Here is a 16,796-nt window from a genome sequence, read left to right as displayed (position 1 = left end):
TGCAGACTATGCTAATCTCACCCCATGATCCTTGACTATGGTTGAACATACTTAACTTTGTAAAATATGTTACCAAGTTAACTAGAGTGCTACTAAAAAATGTATCTGAGATCTGTCATCAAGATCACCATGCTGGAAACAGGTCTCCTAAGTTACCCTCATAAATGGAAAAGAAAACCAGAATATTTTTCATGTAACTGTGCCTTTTTATTAATAGCGTAGAGCTTGATCCCTGGCTCAAACTGGGGTAAAGATAAAGGTAATTTTTTGTCGAGTTATTTTGCAAAAATGACTATGCAAGTATTTTCAGTTGGCTTTCTGGAAACCATCCAGTCCAATTATGTAAAATGAAAAAAATAACACTTATTCCTTCTTTGACTTTGTCATTGTCCTGTTTTTCAGGACCCCAGTAGATTCGCATCTCTGAAAAGCAGGAGTAACTGGGAACCCAGATGATTTTCTTCTTCTAGTCTGTGTTGCAGTCCAGAATGCTCAGGTTACTGTTCCTGTGGGCATCAAGAAAAATCTAAATTCTTTTGTGGTTTGTTGAGATTGTTTTTTTCCAGGCAAGAATCTCTAACAAGAGGATCACCTTGTGTTCCTCAAGTTAAGAGTTGACCCAGCTAAACTATGCTCATCAACACTTTCTACAGAACACTTTCACATGTCGTTTCACTATACGTTGTCTCCCTATGTGCTGACTGCTGCCCTATTGCACATATACATATTCTTTTACAGTAATCCCATTGTTTTTCTGCAAGAATTTTAAATTTTTCCAAGTAATGCCTTTCTTTCATAATCTCTTTTCAATTGCAATGCTTAAGCTGTTACCTGCTGCTTGTTCTGCCCCTCAGAACAGATCTTGTGCTCTCTTCAGGATGCTATTTTTAAAGTGCTCATTCCTTTATGTGCCTCAGCAGCAAAGCTTTTATGCTTTGAAATATCTTGTAATATCATTCTGAAGATCACACTCATGATGGACAGTGTTTTAGATGTAAATAACGAGGGCATACCTATGCAGTCTTCAAAAGATGCAGTGATGTACAGCATCTAAAACACTGAAAGCGCTGCACACCATGGATTTGGAACCTGTGGAAGGAAACCTCAAAGAAATGGAAGAAGAGAAAGAAACAGGAGTATTCAGTTACCCAGATGCCCATGAAGAGGGCATTAAGCTTCAGGCTGCTTTTAACAGATCGTTCACGCTAGACCATACAAACCTAGTTTTCTGTCAGAAAAGTTCTTCACAAATGTAAAAACAAATATTTCTTTGGGCTCATTATTACTGTCACTTACATATACACAAAGTGGAGTTCAGCCCCGTATTAAAACTCCAGTCATTAACCTGTGTGATTCCTTTAATATTTGGAGAGTTATGCCTTGCCGGTCATGTGAAGCGCAGGGCACAGACACATCCCTGGAGCTGCAACTCCTCACTACGGGGGAGTAATTCCCACTTCTGCAGCCTGCTGGTTTTATGTACCCAGGAAATATGTGTTGAGGGCATAGGTATTGTTCTTCTTTTGACAGTGCATGGAGTTCTCATATAATAAAATGGACTGTTTCAGTCTTCCTCAGAAGATAAGGTTTACCAAACAGTGTCAGGGAAAAAAACATTCAGATTTTAGTGAATGCAGTTACGAAATTTTCCTTTTAAAATATACTTCTTCAGTCCTTTACTCAGTTTCTCAGGTATGTATTTTCTTGAACTCCTTCTGAAGTGACCACTGTGGGCATTTATGGGGTTGTCTTTAATCTTTAAATAAAGTTAAAAAAAATTTAAGTTTTCTACTTATCTAAAAGCTAATTACAGTAGCAAAACTACTGTAATTGGACAGGTAATACCAGATGTAGCATTTTAGATGGATGTTGATGAAGTTGCAGTTTTGTATTTAAAAAAAAAAATCCCATATGGAGCTAAGGGAGTTTTTTTTCTTAAACTGTAAAACAGGAGAAACCTTCTATAACATTAAAGTCACTTTCTCATTGGTTTTCTCTGTAAAGAAAGTAGTAATTATTTTCATTGGTTGATGATTTAGGAAACAATTATCCCTATTTCTGTACATTATATTTCAGTTGTAGTTACACATAAGTTACTTGAGGAGGAGAAGAGACCTGAGTGGTAATATAAAATGTGGTTTCCTTTGAAAGGCCTTTTAAGAACCAATTGGAATATATTTTTTCATTAATGACGTCAGTTGTCTATACCAATGGCAATTTCTCTACATCTTGAAGTCAAATAAGAGACATTTCTCTGTTCAGGTCATAGTTAAGTCTAATGACATTTTTCAAATGACTTTACTTAAAGAGTTCCCTCAGGATCACAGGAAACAAGTGTCCTTCTCATTTCAGAATAAAGGTGGTTGGTGTTAAAAGAACCCACGGTCATTCTTCTCTTTGGCAGTTTACCAGAGCTCAGACAGGTTCCTGAGGTGTATGCTTTGTCATACAAGTGTAATGCTGGAAGAGACTCAAAACTTCCAAAGATGTGCAATAAAAGCTAGGTATAGCATTGGTATTACCTATGGAAAAACAGAAAACAAAACTTCTGTGAAGGCCTCGAGAAAAGTGAGACTCGCCTGACTATTTCTGAGACCCCAAGGGCTGTAATTCCCTGCTGTCACCATTGTTATATCCTCTCTGCTGCTTACCTGTGATCTGCTGCTTACCTGTGATCAGCTGCTACTGAGCCCTCACCCCACAAAGCCCTCCAGCTGGTGAGGTCTTTGTCTCCAACTAGGACATTGTTAACATTGACCTCTCTGCCTTGTATCATGACACTCTTCAGATGGAAACTATTTTTTTCCATTGCTGAAAATTTTATCCCTGATGTTGGCATGTTCACTGCTGCCAACAGATTTATTCTTTGAGCTGTACAAGAAACAAAGCTTATGACAAAAAGCAGTTAGAGTAAATAAGGTGTATGGTCCAATTTCAGTGAAAGAATCAGGGAGTTGTCATTAATCCTTATTTTATTTCTTGCTATGCAGCCTGTTATATACACATGGCAATATTTAGTTTATTTTCCTTTCTTCACTGAGAAGAAATGAGCTGACTTTTAGGCTCTGCAGTCCTCGTGAGTTCCCCATCTGTGATCATTCTTGTCAACCCAGAATCTAGCCCAAAATCTGATTTTTGGTTGGAAGTGACACTTTTGAAATGAGCCTGACCTTTCCTTTCACTTTCTGTCAGGACCCTTAAGGTATAACAGCAACGTTTCAAGTTATATATCATTATGAATTGACTGGCACACCTCTTTAGCATGCTTGCTAAATGGGCTGCAAATTGTTCTATCCAGGTAAAATAGCAGGTTTAAGGCAGTAATATTTCAAAAAGAATAAAAAATTAATCTGTCAGATATGCTTTTTCATGTGGCAAGACCACTATTTTATCAGTACCGAGTGATACCAAATTAATAAGCACAGAAACAGAGAAATTGAGGTTGCTCCTCATTTAGCTAATAATCCTAACTGAGATTAGGGTTGAAAGGCTGTGTTGCCAGTACATTTGGCACAGGAAGGATATTACTTCCACTTGTTGCTTTCTTGTCTTGCACAGTATCATGTATGACCAAGTTGTTTTCAAAGTCAAAACTACAGGGTTATTAAATATAATTTGTATTTGTTGATTTGTGGAATGTAGTGCAAAGCCCATTAGCTTCAGTTTCCTGTGGAGTAGAGAGGAGTGTAGAGAAGCAGATATAGTTAGATGCCAAGGACCCTTGCCCTGGATTGAATTAATCCTGTTTTATTTGGGAGAGGTGTGGTTTAAAGTGAAGGCAAAATGCATAAATAAAATGAAATTATTTTTCTTAACTAAGTATAATAATAGTAAAAATTTGCATAAAGCCATTGATAAGTATTTTCAGAATGTAATATATAATCTGAAGTATAATTTAGGTTCATAACTCAGATTAATAATAAAGATTCAAAACCTTGGAACATTCTGAAAGCATTCCAAACATATTTCCCCAAATGGTAAACGTTGTTGCAACAAACTGGGGAGGTTACTGTTACTTATGCAATAAACTATATCCAGTAATTGCCCAGTTTTGTTGGGACTCCATGGTGCTGGACCACAGCAGCTCTGCCCTCTCCCACCCTACTCCTCTAGTCGCTGTGTCAGTAGACACCTTCATTATATTCACCAGCTTTCTTTAGGTCTGGATGTCTAAACTGAAATTTGACTTGATGTAAACAGTGGCATTCCTGCCTCCAATGTATCGGCTGCATGTATTCCCATCACCCCTTAAAGCAAGCTCTGTGATTTTGATGATTTTTTTTGTTGTTGTTGCTTAATGTTAGATTTCTGCTCTTGACAACATTGCCAATGCACCTCTTGCACAAAGGCTTCCAAAAGAGGTTGTTGGACTGACATGCCTAGGGACAGCTGCCATAGACTGCCACAGCCACTAAGATATGCAGGCTGAGAAATCGTTGTCCTCTTAAGGGTCTGTTAGTTTAAAAGTCTTCAGCATTTCAAAAGTGCTTTTGGTGATCCCTGTTTAGTTGCTGATACAAATTTTGTCAGTGCTGCTGTAAAGAGCATCGCTACAGCATTATCAGACTACCTCAAATGTCTAGGGTCATTGGAGAGAGATCAAGAAGGTTTTAGTCATTGCTGGGTTTTGTTTGAGTTTTTTCCTGATTTTTCTTTTTTTATGGTAGTGGTATTTTACACATCCTAGAGAAAGGGAAGTACTCGTATTTAATAAATAAAAAGAAAACACTGTTGTTTTGTTACCACAGGAAAGCCCATTGTCATATGATACTCCTTATAACAAACCCCACCAACCTGAGGTTGTTAGTACAAAAACTAAAATACCTCTTACTGAGTTGAAGCTTTCCCTGCTATTCAGTACAGTCACACTATAAGAAGTGAAGAAATGAGAAAGAAGGCAGTAGATATCTGTTGTGTGGCACAGGGGAGCATCTTGATGGGTGGCATTTTTCTCCTCTGAGTTCCTTAGTAATGTGAGAACTTTGGAAACTTTGTAAGAGTATTCTTACTCTCAAAAGTCTGTTGTTCTTAAGGATCTTTATATTTGGCTTTTTATTCTTCTTGACTTTCATCCCTGTTTTTTGCACCAGTTTCAGGAAATGAGAGATTTGTATCTCACCCACATAACAGTTTGTCAGCTTCAACCATAATATATGTGGGTAATTTCAGCTGAAGGAGGCAAGCCTGGAAGGAGTATTTGTTTGCGACTTTTTTATCCTCCTTAGCATAAGCTAGGAAGAGTAATTGCATGGAGTCATCCTCTTTTTCAGAGGCTCCTACTACCTCCACAGCCTGTCTCAAATAGACCTTACTGATCATTCTCCATGGTCTGCAACAATACAGTAATCTTTCCAGTAATTCCCTGGGTAGAGTTGTTTAGCATGCTGCCTTGGTTCATTGATATTGAGCAATGTGAACTGCAAAGCAGCTTCTGTCATGCCTCAGCCACCATTTGAGAAAATGGACATATTGTGTGGGGGAAAGTACTTTTTTTGCTCAGGTAATTGATGTTTATATTTATGAAATATAAAATCAATAGGTGAAGATCAGCTCCTTTGCAAGAGCTTCTTTTCTGACCTGTATCAATCCTGCGTGCCCTGCAGCAGTTGGACTGTACAGCTGCAGGCATTGGTTTCAACTATGCAGAAGACGCCAGAAGCCATTAAGTCCTACAGTGAAGGGTTAGCTGAGGTCAGGCATGCAGGACCAGAGAGGAACTGAAACAAGGAGTATGTGACAGGGCATGGTTGCTTGCGCCCTCTACCTCCTAGAAACTGGCTACAGTTCTGTCACTATTGCACAACATTGAAGAGGCTACCATAGAGACAGCACGTATGTTACGTATAGTTGGTGGTGACACTCTCCCTGTGCATGCTGCTCAGGTGTTCTGGACACACACACCACGTCTGAAGAATAGTGCAGGTCATTATCCAATGTCACTGGATTTATTGTGCCTTCACTGCATATGCATTTGCGGTACCAAAGACTTCCATCACGCTTACAAGGACCCTGAGGCATCGCTGTGTCTTGAGAAAAAGGTCTTCCTGCAGAGTTGGTGATAAATTAATGCAGTTGTGCTAAAAGTGAGTTGCAAGAATGGCAGGGAAAGGCAGTAATTTGTCTCACAATTTTAAAAAATGTTTTCTCCTTACTGGACAGAAAGGCAAAACCACATTAAATATTAATTTATCTGCAAGTGTCATTTGTAGTGCTTTATATGTACCAGCACAGCATGAACATATATATGGCTCTATTTGTATCAGCTGATTTTCAGTAGTCCTTGGGCTTCGAAGAGTGTTAGATACTGAAATTTAAAAAAAAAAAAAAGTTATATGACAGAAAAAGTATTGGGTAGATCTGATACATTTGATACATTATATGTACTTTATCCCTGAAATAATACAGTGAATACCTTGTGCAGACACTACGCAGTTGCATAATGCATCCATAATTCATGCAAACTGGAACAAGATGAGTGAAGACCTGAATTTATACCCTTGGACATCACAGGTTGTTCATTAAGTAAGATACAGAGCCTAAATCTGGTGTGAGGTTAGGTTTGACCTGTCAGATGTGTTTCTGATTTGTTTTCCAAAAAATTCCAAAAGCACAAATGATTGGATTCCAAGAGTTAAAATAAGAAGCAGGTGTTAATGTATTTTTTATGAGCTGACAAGAAGGCATTTCTGACAAGGATGGTGATTTATATGGAGAAAAAAGGAGAACTGAGTCGCATATAGTGACATCACCCTATTGGTTTAAAGGCAGAAATGTATTAAAACATTCAAAGGCACAGCCCTGTAATGGTGTCATGTAAAGAGTTTGTTTCTCCAGAAGGCAATTTTCCTGTAGTTTCTTAACTACCACTGGGTATTGCTGTGCCAGTTCTTTTAAACTATGGTAACTTTTGTCCAATGCAGTAAATTTCACATCCGAGCAGCTTTCTGGTTTTCAGTAACTGTTCATGTGTATTAAATGGTCCCACTATCGTTCCACTTTGGTGTTTGTTCTGCTTTTATTTACAAAAAAATGTTGGTTTGAGTTCTCAATGGTAGTAATCTAGCAAAACCTAAAGTTCTGTTAGTTGTTATTAGATAAGACTTGATTGATTGTCCCTTAAACTGCATGTAAATTTTTAGAGTTAGCTTAAATAAAATTATGATTGACATTTCCTGAAAAGGTCTTTTCCAGTGCAGGTATTGTTGTGTTTGACTCATAACTAATTGAATTAACTGTTGCAGATCTAAACAAGGAGTTAATTTGACTTGCACTATCTTTTTATTTCTAGTAGATGTTTAATGTTTTGATACATATTTTTTATCTATATAATCACAGTAAGCTCTAACCCAAGGCGTTAAAAGTTTTACTTTGTACCATGTCATGCAGTCGGGACATGTCAGAGGTGTTAGAAAAGAGATTTTCTTAAAAAGCCAGGGCTTCTTCCTAACAGTGGTATGAAGGCTATGAATTTTCTAAATCCCTTTATCTGTTCAAAGCAAACCAAAATATACATTACATATATAGATAGAAATCACATTTAAGATGTCATTAAAAGTGCATTCCGCATCTCACTTTTGTTTAAATAAGAAAAAAAAAATGTCCTGGAATTTTCTTCTTTTAATATGTTTCATGCTTGAGTGTGAGCATTGTGCATGCCACTGGAGAGGTGGATCCCTATTTTCCTGGCATAAAGTTTCTCTTTCTGGTAAAAATGATTTTGTGCAATAACCTGCTTGTTGTCCAGGTTTTAATATTGCCCATTTTGGATATCAGACTATGGTTATTTTCATGGCAAAACTCTTTACGTGATGAGAGCAAGAGTCTGTTTTGTGACAGGTGTTTCTACCAACTACATCAGAGTCTCAGACCGTACAGCTGGCTGGTGTATGGCCGAGGCCTCCAGCACTCTCATGGTGAGAAGCCAGAAGTTGTGCAGTTGAGGAAGACTTGTCACACTTGGGCCTTTCAGGGGCTGGAGGGCTCATGGCATTGAATGATTTAGTTTTCCACAACAGTGTTTCATGTTGTTCATTTTTCCCTTATGAGAAGAGAGAGAATGCAGAGAAGTGAGTAGGATGTGAAAAAGGAAAATCTCTTCTTCCCGTGCAAGTTCTAGATTTGCCTCTTTAAGATACGTTCACATCACTGGGCTTCTGTTCCCACCCAAAAAAGTAAATGCAGTGAAAAGTGTTTTTATGTCAACTAGCTAAAACCCTGTGATATCTGCCAGTGCTCTAGCTCTTTTATAAGGAGTGTTGAGTAGGAAATTTGGTTTCTCTATGAAGAATCACATGATAAGCTAAAATTGAGAATGGCTGCTTGTGGGCAGATGCCTTCGCGCACACACACACATAGATGTTACAGCTTCAGCTGAGGCAATTCTTAAGTATTTCACTGTTCCTTGCTAACAATCTGATTTGCTCTTTCCAACAGTGGGATGGCGTAGGACCTCTCCCAGACTGTGCAGAACCACCCAAAGGAATCCAGATGCTGTGGCACCCTTCAATAGTCAAACCCTACCTCACACTTCTTTCTGAGTGCTCAAATCCAGACACGCTGGAGGGGGCAGCAGGGGCACTGCAGAACTTGGCTGCTGGGAGTTGGAAGGTAGGAGTATTAACCTGATACCGTCTTCCTTTTTCAGTTCAGAACCCCCCCTACAGATGACAGTAAATTGGTGATATAAATATATCTGAATGCTCCTGGTAGTGGAATAACCTTCTGTTTTCACACAATTATTGGCAGACAAATTGAAGGTGGTATTTTAAGTCCACTGAATTGATACAGATAGTGATATCGTAGCAAAAGTCAGCATACAACAGAGAAAATCACATTGGTCAAGTCAAGTATGAAAAATTGCCACTGAAAACCAATATCCAAATGAGGAGAAGCAGCTTCTTTGTGAATCTGGGTGACAGAGCTATGAAAAATGAGCCAAGAATACCACCGGTGACAATCAAATGAAACCATATTGTTTTGTCACTGCAGAAACTGGTTGGCATTCTGTCTTTTAAGAGTGCCAGGCAAGAGTAGAGCAAAATATAAATGATGTGACACCAACACCAGTAATCTTACCATCTACTTTTTTTTTTTTTTTTAAATAAGACATTATTAAAATAAGACAATGATATGATTAAATGTGTACAATGAGCAAGGAAATGCTCAATCAAGGCACTGTATTCCAGCTAATCCTGCTTTTCAATTATATACAAAAGATCCATTTTTCTCTCTTGTATCATTTGCAGTGAACTGAGGAAAAAATTAAGAACTCATTTATTAGATTTTGAAAATATTCCTATATTTAGAACAAATCAGTAAAATCCAAGATAACAGTTGACCCTGGTATACTTTTTAGGGCAATTCCTTCTTTGCTTTCCTGATGTTAAACTAGTTTGATGGGGTGAAAGTACTAACTCTCTAACCCTATTGTATAAATATAATGCATTGATTTTAAGTTAACTTTCAGTGGGAATTCTTCTCATTTACTATGAAAACACACACGTATGGCAAAATGCAGTTACCAAAGTTATGTCTCAGAAGGTATCCTGTTTGCTTTGAAGCAGCTGGGCATTGGTATATGATATGTATATACCAATTTAATTAGACATTAATTTTGAAATGTTAGCCCTGATGCTAATAAATTTGGTATTTTCCCCTGTAAAGTTTTAGTGGAAGTTGAGTTGGCACATTCAGTAGATCTTCAGAGACACATGGGGTTTTTTCAACACTGTGTTCCTCCAGACTTACTAGCCTTTGACTGTTACGCTCAGAGTGACATATGAAATGAGTAACCAAGTATCTGTCCAGTGATTTTTTTTCCTGCAAAGTGCTATGTATACGCTGTGCTTGAAAATCATTATACTTCTTTTGTTCTTGTATTGCGGACCACATCAGATTGTGTAATCCTGGCACAGAAACATGATAAATGTATTTTGTGCCTCTGGGAATGGGTGTAGCCCTGGTCCAAATGAGAAAACAATGTGTGCATATTTGCCAGGACCAATAGAGTGCTAAAATCCAAGTGATGCCCCTTCTCCCATTTCTAATAAACCTGTATACCTGTCATTTTTTAGTTGGCAGAAGTATACAGGGAGGGGCAGGAAGGCTCCGCAGAGCTCTTTGGCAAGTGCCACATTAGAAAAACTGATTTGAACTTTAATACTTTCTGTGCTGATACCACTGGAAAAGCTCAGTTGTTCTTGTGTTCCTCTATTTTTCTAAAGATTCACCAATTTCATTACAAGTGATGTGCAGACACGGAATGAATATCCTTAATTTCACATGTCATACTAGCCATTTTTGTGAGGGGAATAATCCTCTTTGGGGATTACATAAGCATTGATGTTTCCACCTTTTGACCTCTTTTCCACTGCTGCAGTCTTCTGGATATAAAATGACTGAAATAAAAGGTAGAAAACTCTTAAAAGAAGAGGCTGTTCCTAAAAGACATGTTCATTTTTTTGGCTCCTCCAAGAAATAGTATAAAGAATGGGAATTTATTTTTTTTTCCACTTAAAGTATTTCAAGAAGAACTTCTATGATGGACTGAAAAAGAAAAAGAACAAACTACATGAAAATAAATAATATTGCTATTAATAACAAAAGCAATTGTGGGGGTTTTCCCCAATTAGCATTATTTTACTGCCAGAAAAATCCCAGAATATATGAGGCAGCCAAGGCACCAGGCATGCTCACCTACTTTCAAAGGTACGGCCCCTGCTGGAAAAAAAAATACGGTGAAGTTCAGAGTAATTCTTTCCTAGCTGTTTCATCCTTTTGGTTCCTCTGATATAAAGCCTTTTAATCCTCTTTGATGACCATGAGGTAACACTTTTAACACAGGCAGTGCTTAGCCAGTGCCATTATGAACAGAAAGTGAGCAGATAAAAGGAACCCTGAATAATTTTTAAAAAAATAAAAAATAGTCTAGGGGATTTAGATAAATGTCTGCCACTAGAATTAACAGATGATATGTGTCTAAATTCTCTAGACTGCTTTTGAAAATTCCAAACACAAAAAGAAAGCAGCAGGACATAGCTTTAAGGATTAACAGCTGTGAGAGGCTGAAAGTTTTAATTATTTCAGGGAATATAGTTTCTCATTGATAAATACACATAAAATCAACACATGCATATAATAAATCTTAATCTGTAGGACATTTTTAGCACTGTTTCAGTTGCAGGAATTCCTTCTAAAGCCAGATACTAACAAAAAAGTAAAAAGTTTGTCATACATATCTATTTGCTACGTCAAGATAAAACAGTCTGGACCAAAGTCTTACCATATATTACCCAATTACCCATCTGCAAAATAAACCTTTTTTTTTTTTTTTTTTTACAATGACTAATACAACATTTGGTCTGTGCAATTATTATTAGAACCAAGACAATCTATAACAAATCAAAAATGGAGTGTATTGGTGACAAACACATTAACAGGTCCAAGTGCAAGTTTACCATTAAAACAGGATTCTGATCTGAGAAATGTGGAAGGGGATTTTCAGTGCAAAACTTTAAGCCGGGATAGATCATGTCTGTGATCTATGACTTTGCTGTATATTCTGTATTTGCTGTATATTCTGGTTCTGAAGAAAAGATTGACAGCTTATCTACAAAGCAGAACTCATTTTGGAAGAGGCTGTTTCAGGTTTATATGGAGGTTCATTCATGTCGCTCTTCTGCGCTAAGAAGTTACATAGGGAGGACAGTGGTATTGGAATCTGAAGGAAGCAGGCCTGTTTCTTTCATGGAAAAGTACATGTGTCTTCGGTTTTCTCATTTTTATTCATGTCCTTACTTGATGCATGCAATGCAGTGGAAAATATGAATGGCCTTTCTGGAACAATATATATGGAGACAGCATTATATATAATGTATGTAATATGTAAGCCTTTGGGGGAGATGTGACAGTTTTCCACGTTGCTTCCAGGATACCACTTTGTTTGAGGTCTGACAGCTGCTCTACACAGTGGCCTGTGATGCTAGCAGTTGGTCACTGCACGTCCCCCTCCTGACGGGGCTGCTGGCCATTGGCAGTACGCACTCCAAGTACACATGCAGCCTGACAGCCTGCAGGTCGGGTTGTCAGCACTGTATGTGCACACACCTGCCCCATTCTGCAGAATTCAGCTGCTACCTGGGGCTGGGTGGGTTTCTGTTTCAGTGGAGTCATTGCTTCCCAAAATATTTTCTCCCATCAAATCGTAACGTGGGTTATTTCACCATATCCAAAACTGCCTACAGGCAGAAGAAGCAATGTGTAAAAAACAATGGCTATTGATTTTGGTTTTGCTTTCTTTCATTGCCACTCTGAGATACATTTTTTTCTCAAAAGTAGACTTTTTCTAATTATACTTATTATTAACTTCTATTTTAAAGCTACTTAGTAATATCAAATAAAAATCTAGGCAAATACACTCCTCATCAAGCTTACCTGGAGTTTTCCCTGAGGGAATAAGCCTTGAGACATGCCTTTGGAAGCAGTGGAGACTCTTTGCTTACCATTAGGTATCAGCTTTCACTGGGAGCCCTGTTAGGTTTTCTTTGCCACTTAATTTGGGTTTAATCAAGTTTGTCCAAAATGCACAAATAAAAATAGGTCTACTGACTCACTCAGCTGTATTCCAAAGATATTTCCCTGCTTATTAAGAAATTTCTTTCACTGTAACACGTCAAACCTGAAGTCTTTTCTGCAACCTCATACCATTATTTACTTTAATACCTTGGATTAAAAAAATTACAAGGTATAAAATTACAGGACTCATAGTGTAAAAGGAAATCTGCACAGACCTTTTTATATGTAGTCTGGCATCAGTATTTTTCCTTAGATGGTGGGAATAAAAGTGGTGAGTTCTTTTTAGTTTTCACCTTGTTCAATAGGCTATTAATACATCAAATATACTGAGCATGTAAAAAGTTATATGCAAAATGTCCTAGAGTTAATGATGTCAGGAATCCAAGGTTATGTCCCTTCTGAACAAAATTTGCCTCTCAGGAAGAAAGGAGATACTGTGGTATCTGTATATTACTGTCTGTCTATATGTCTCTAACAGCTAAGTTTAGGCTGATGTCTGTTTATCTGCCAGAGACATTTCTGTAATGCCAGTTGCCCAGAACCATGTCTAGATGTTTTTTTGACTGTCTCCAAGGATGGAGACTCCAGAACCTCTCTGGGCGAACTGTGCCAGTGCTTGGTCACCCTCGCAGTGAAAAAGCATTTCCTGATGTTCTGCAAACCTCCTGTGTGTGTTTGTTCCCATTGCCTCTGGTCCTCCAGTATTGTCTTTGCTATTACATGCAGTTAAAAACATAGTGTTGGCACCACAAGTAGGATTTCCTTAGTTTTCTCAAACCCTTAAAAATAATTTCTTCATTCATATGGCCCTGTTTTGTTTTAAAATACTATCATAACTTATATAGCTGGTACATACCTTTTAAAACCAAGAAACAAAACCTTACTATGTTTCTGTTGGCAACTCAATGGCTTACATTAGAACAGGTAGCACGGGGTCTCTGGGCCTTGGTTGCTCCCTTCTGGGTGCCCAGTCTTCTGTCACAGATAGTTTTCAGGCTTTACAAACTTACCTCATCTGCTTTAATGACAGGATGGCCAGCTTAATTTTCCCAAGTGTCTGTTCATGGAATCATAGAATTGTTTAAGTTACAAAAGACCCTTAAGATCAAGTCCAGCTGTTAACCTGACACTGCCAAGTCCACCACTAAACCATGTCCCTAAGTGCACATCTAGTCATTTTTTAAATACCTCCAGGGATGGTCACTCAACCACCTCCCTGGGCAGCCTGCTCCAATGCTTGACAACCATTTATATGAAGAAATTTTTCATAATATCCAATCTAAACCTCCCCTGGCACAACTTGAGGCCATTTGCTCTCATCCTGTCATTACCTGGGAGAAGAGGCCAACCTCCACCTGCCCACAGCCTCCTTTCAGGGAGCTCTGGAGAGCATTAAGGTCCCCCCTGAGCCTCCTCTTCTCCAGGCTGAACAACCCCAGTTCCCTCAGCCGCTCCTCACAAGACTTGTGCCCCAGACCCTTCACCAGCTTCATTGCCCATCTCTGGACACACTCCAGCACCTCTACGTCCCTCTTGCAGTGAGGGGCCCAAAACCAAACACAGTATTTGAGGTGCAGCCTCACCAGTGCCCAGTACAGGGGGACAGTCACTTCCCTTGTCCTGCTGGCCACACAGTTTCTGATACCAGCCAGGGTGCTGTTGGCCTTCTTGGCCACCTGGGCACACTGCTGGCTCATGTTCAGCCAGCTGTCAGCCAGCACCCCCAGGGCCTTTGCCTCCAGGCAGCTTTGCAGCCACTCTGCCCCAAGCCTGTAGCATTGCATGGGGTTGTTGTGACCCAGGGGCAGGACCTGGCACTTCTCCTTGTTGAACCTCATACCATTTTTCTCAGCCCATCAGTGCAGCCTGTCCAGATCCCTCTGCAGAGCCTCCTGCCCTCCAGCAGATCAACACTCCCCCACAACTTGGTGTCATCTGCAAAGTTAGTGAGGGTGCGCTCCATCCCCTCATCCAGATCATTGATTAAGATATTAAACAAAACTGGCCCCAATACTGAGCCCTGGGGAACACCACTTGTGACGAGTCACTGGCTGCATGTTACTCCATTCACCACCACTCTTTAGGTCCGGCCATGAAGCTGTACTTTTACGGATTGAACAACATACCACGTCCAAGCCATGAGCAGCCACTTTCTCCAGGAGAATGCTGTGGGAGATGGTGTCAAAGGCTTTACTAAGGTCCAGGTAGACAACATCCACAGCCTTTCCCTCATCCACTAGGTGGGTCATCTTGCCACAGAAGGAGATCAGGTTCATCAAGCAGGACCTGCCTTTCATAAACCCATGCTGGCTGAGCTTGATCACCTGGTTGTCCTGCACATGCCACATGACAGTGCTCAGGTTGATCTGCTCCATACCCTTCCCTGGCACCAGGGTCAGGCTGACAGGCCTGTAGTTCCCTGGATCCTCCTTCCTGCCCTTCTTGTAGATGGGCATCACATTTGCTGACCTCCAGCCAACTGGGACCTCCTAGGTTAGCCAGGACTGCTGATAAATGATGGAGAGTGGCTTGGTGAGCTGCTCTGCCAGCTCCCTCAATGCCTTTGGGTGGATCCCATCTGGCCCCATAGACTTGTGTGTGCTTAAGTGGTGTAGCAGGTCGCTCACCATTTCCCCTTGAATTATGGGAGCTTCATGCTGCTCCCTGTCCTCATCTTCGCGCTCAGGGGCCTGGGTGCCATGAGAACAACTGGTGTTACTACTAACTTTGAGACAAAGAAGGCATTAAGTACTTCAGCCTTTTTTAATCCTTTGTCGGTATGTTTCTCCTGCATCCAATACAATATGGGGATTCTCTTTAGCTCTCCTTTCATTGACAATGTATTTAAAAGAAACATTTTTTTATAGTCTTTTATGGCAGTAGCCGGACTAATTTCTAGTTGGGCTTTGCCCCTTCTAATTTTCCTCCTCCTGCATAACCTCACAACACCCTTGTAGTTCCCCTGAGTTGCCTGCCCAAAGGTCATAAACTCTCTTCCCCCCCCCCCCCCCCCCCCCCAGTTCCAGCCATAGCTCTCTGTTCAGCCAGGCTGATCTTCTTCCATGCCAGCTTATCTTTTGGCTTATGGGGTTGACCTGTTCCAGTGCCTTTAAGATTTCCTTGTTGAAGAATGTCCAGCCTTCATGGACTCCTTTGCCCTACAGGGCTGCCTCCCAAGGGGCTCTGTCAGCCAGTTTCCTGAACAAGCCAAAGTCAGCCCTCTGGATGTCCAAGGTAGCAGTTCTGCTGACCCCCCTCCTTAATTCTCCTTGGGCTCCTTTCCTTCAGGAACAAGTGCTGCTCTATTTAAGGCCTGCAATCACGTGAGGCCATAGCATTCCTTGGCTAGCTCTTTCTACCTCCTTTCCTTTTCCTTCAATGTTTGATCATATTCAGCAGGGGATGATAAGGCTCTTTAGTTAGACAACTGAATGTCCCTGCCTTCAATCCCCAACAGGTACATTACCCATGTGAATGGGGTTTATGGGTCATGGCCTGATCTCTTGAGGTAGCTAGATGCAATCTCAGTCTTTGTCCTGAGGCAAGCAACTACATTTATTTTCTTAATTCCATCCTAAAGAAATCTGACTCTCATGGGAGCAAGAGCTTCATTAAGTAACTTACTAGATAAGGAAACTGAAAACATAAAAGGGACTGATTCAGTCACAAGGTCAGTGCAGCAACTTCAAAGAGTGGTATGAAAAGAGTTTCAAGCGCCTTACCATCCAGATACTTGCAGATAATGAGTAATTATTGTTTAATGCAGCAGACATCTATGTTATCAATCTTCCTCAATTTATCAGGCAAGGACATATTGTGGGTTCCTTGCCAGACTTTCTGATGACTCTAGTTATTTCCATATTAACACTTTGGAGTTTCATCAATCTGTTCCAGGACAAAGTTTTTTGGATTACAGTGAAAAGGTTTATATTCATTTTCTCCAAAATGTTAATATTATGAATCCTTATGTGATAAAATGGAGAAGTCTGTTTGTAACACCTCACATAATCAACAAAGGGAAACTTTTTAAATAACCAATGCTTTCTTCTGTCAGATATTCTTACCTGGGTGGGATTCCCTCTCCTCCTCCACTCACCCCCCACCCCCCATAGATGAGTCAAGATCAATTAATACAGGGAAACATATTGACTTGATAGGAAGGAAGACAACATTAAAGGGACAGGACAACATTCAAGAAGTGACACCTGCTGCTGCAGACACCC

General features: G+C 39.8%; 1 protein-coding gene across 9 annotated transcripts in view; it reads left to right on the top strand.

Annotated features, from left to right (window-relative positions):
* The window catches only part of CTNND2 (catenin delta 2), a 679,250-nt gene that overhangs the window by 582,716 nt on the left and 79,738 nt on the right, over window positions 1-16,796 (top strand). For all 9 annotated transcript variants that reach the window (XM_037380649.1, XM_037380646.1, XM_037380644.1 and 6 more), the window contains one exon: window positions 8,434-8,607. In XM_037380649.1, the coding sequence (XP_037236546.1) occupies window positions 8,434-8,607 (174 nt within the window). The remainder of the gene's footprint in view (window positions 1-8,433; window positions 8,608-16,796) is intronic.

Source organism: Falco rusticolus, chromosome 3, assembly GCF_015220075.1.
Source record: "Falco rusticolus isolate bFalRus1 chromosome 3, bFalRus1.pri, whole genome shotgun sequence".
Classification (NCBI taxonomy): Eukaryota; Metazoa; Chordata; class Aves; order Falconiformes; family Falconidae; genus Falco; species Falco rusticolus.
The sequence above is the reverse complement of the archived record's forward strand: the minus strand, read 5'-3'. Positions and strand labels throughout refer to the sequence as shown.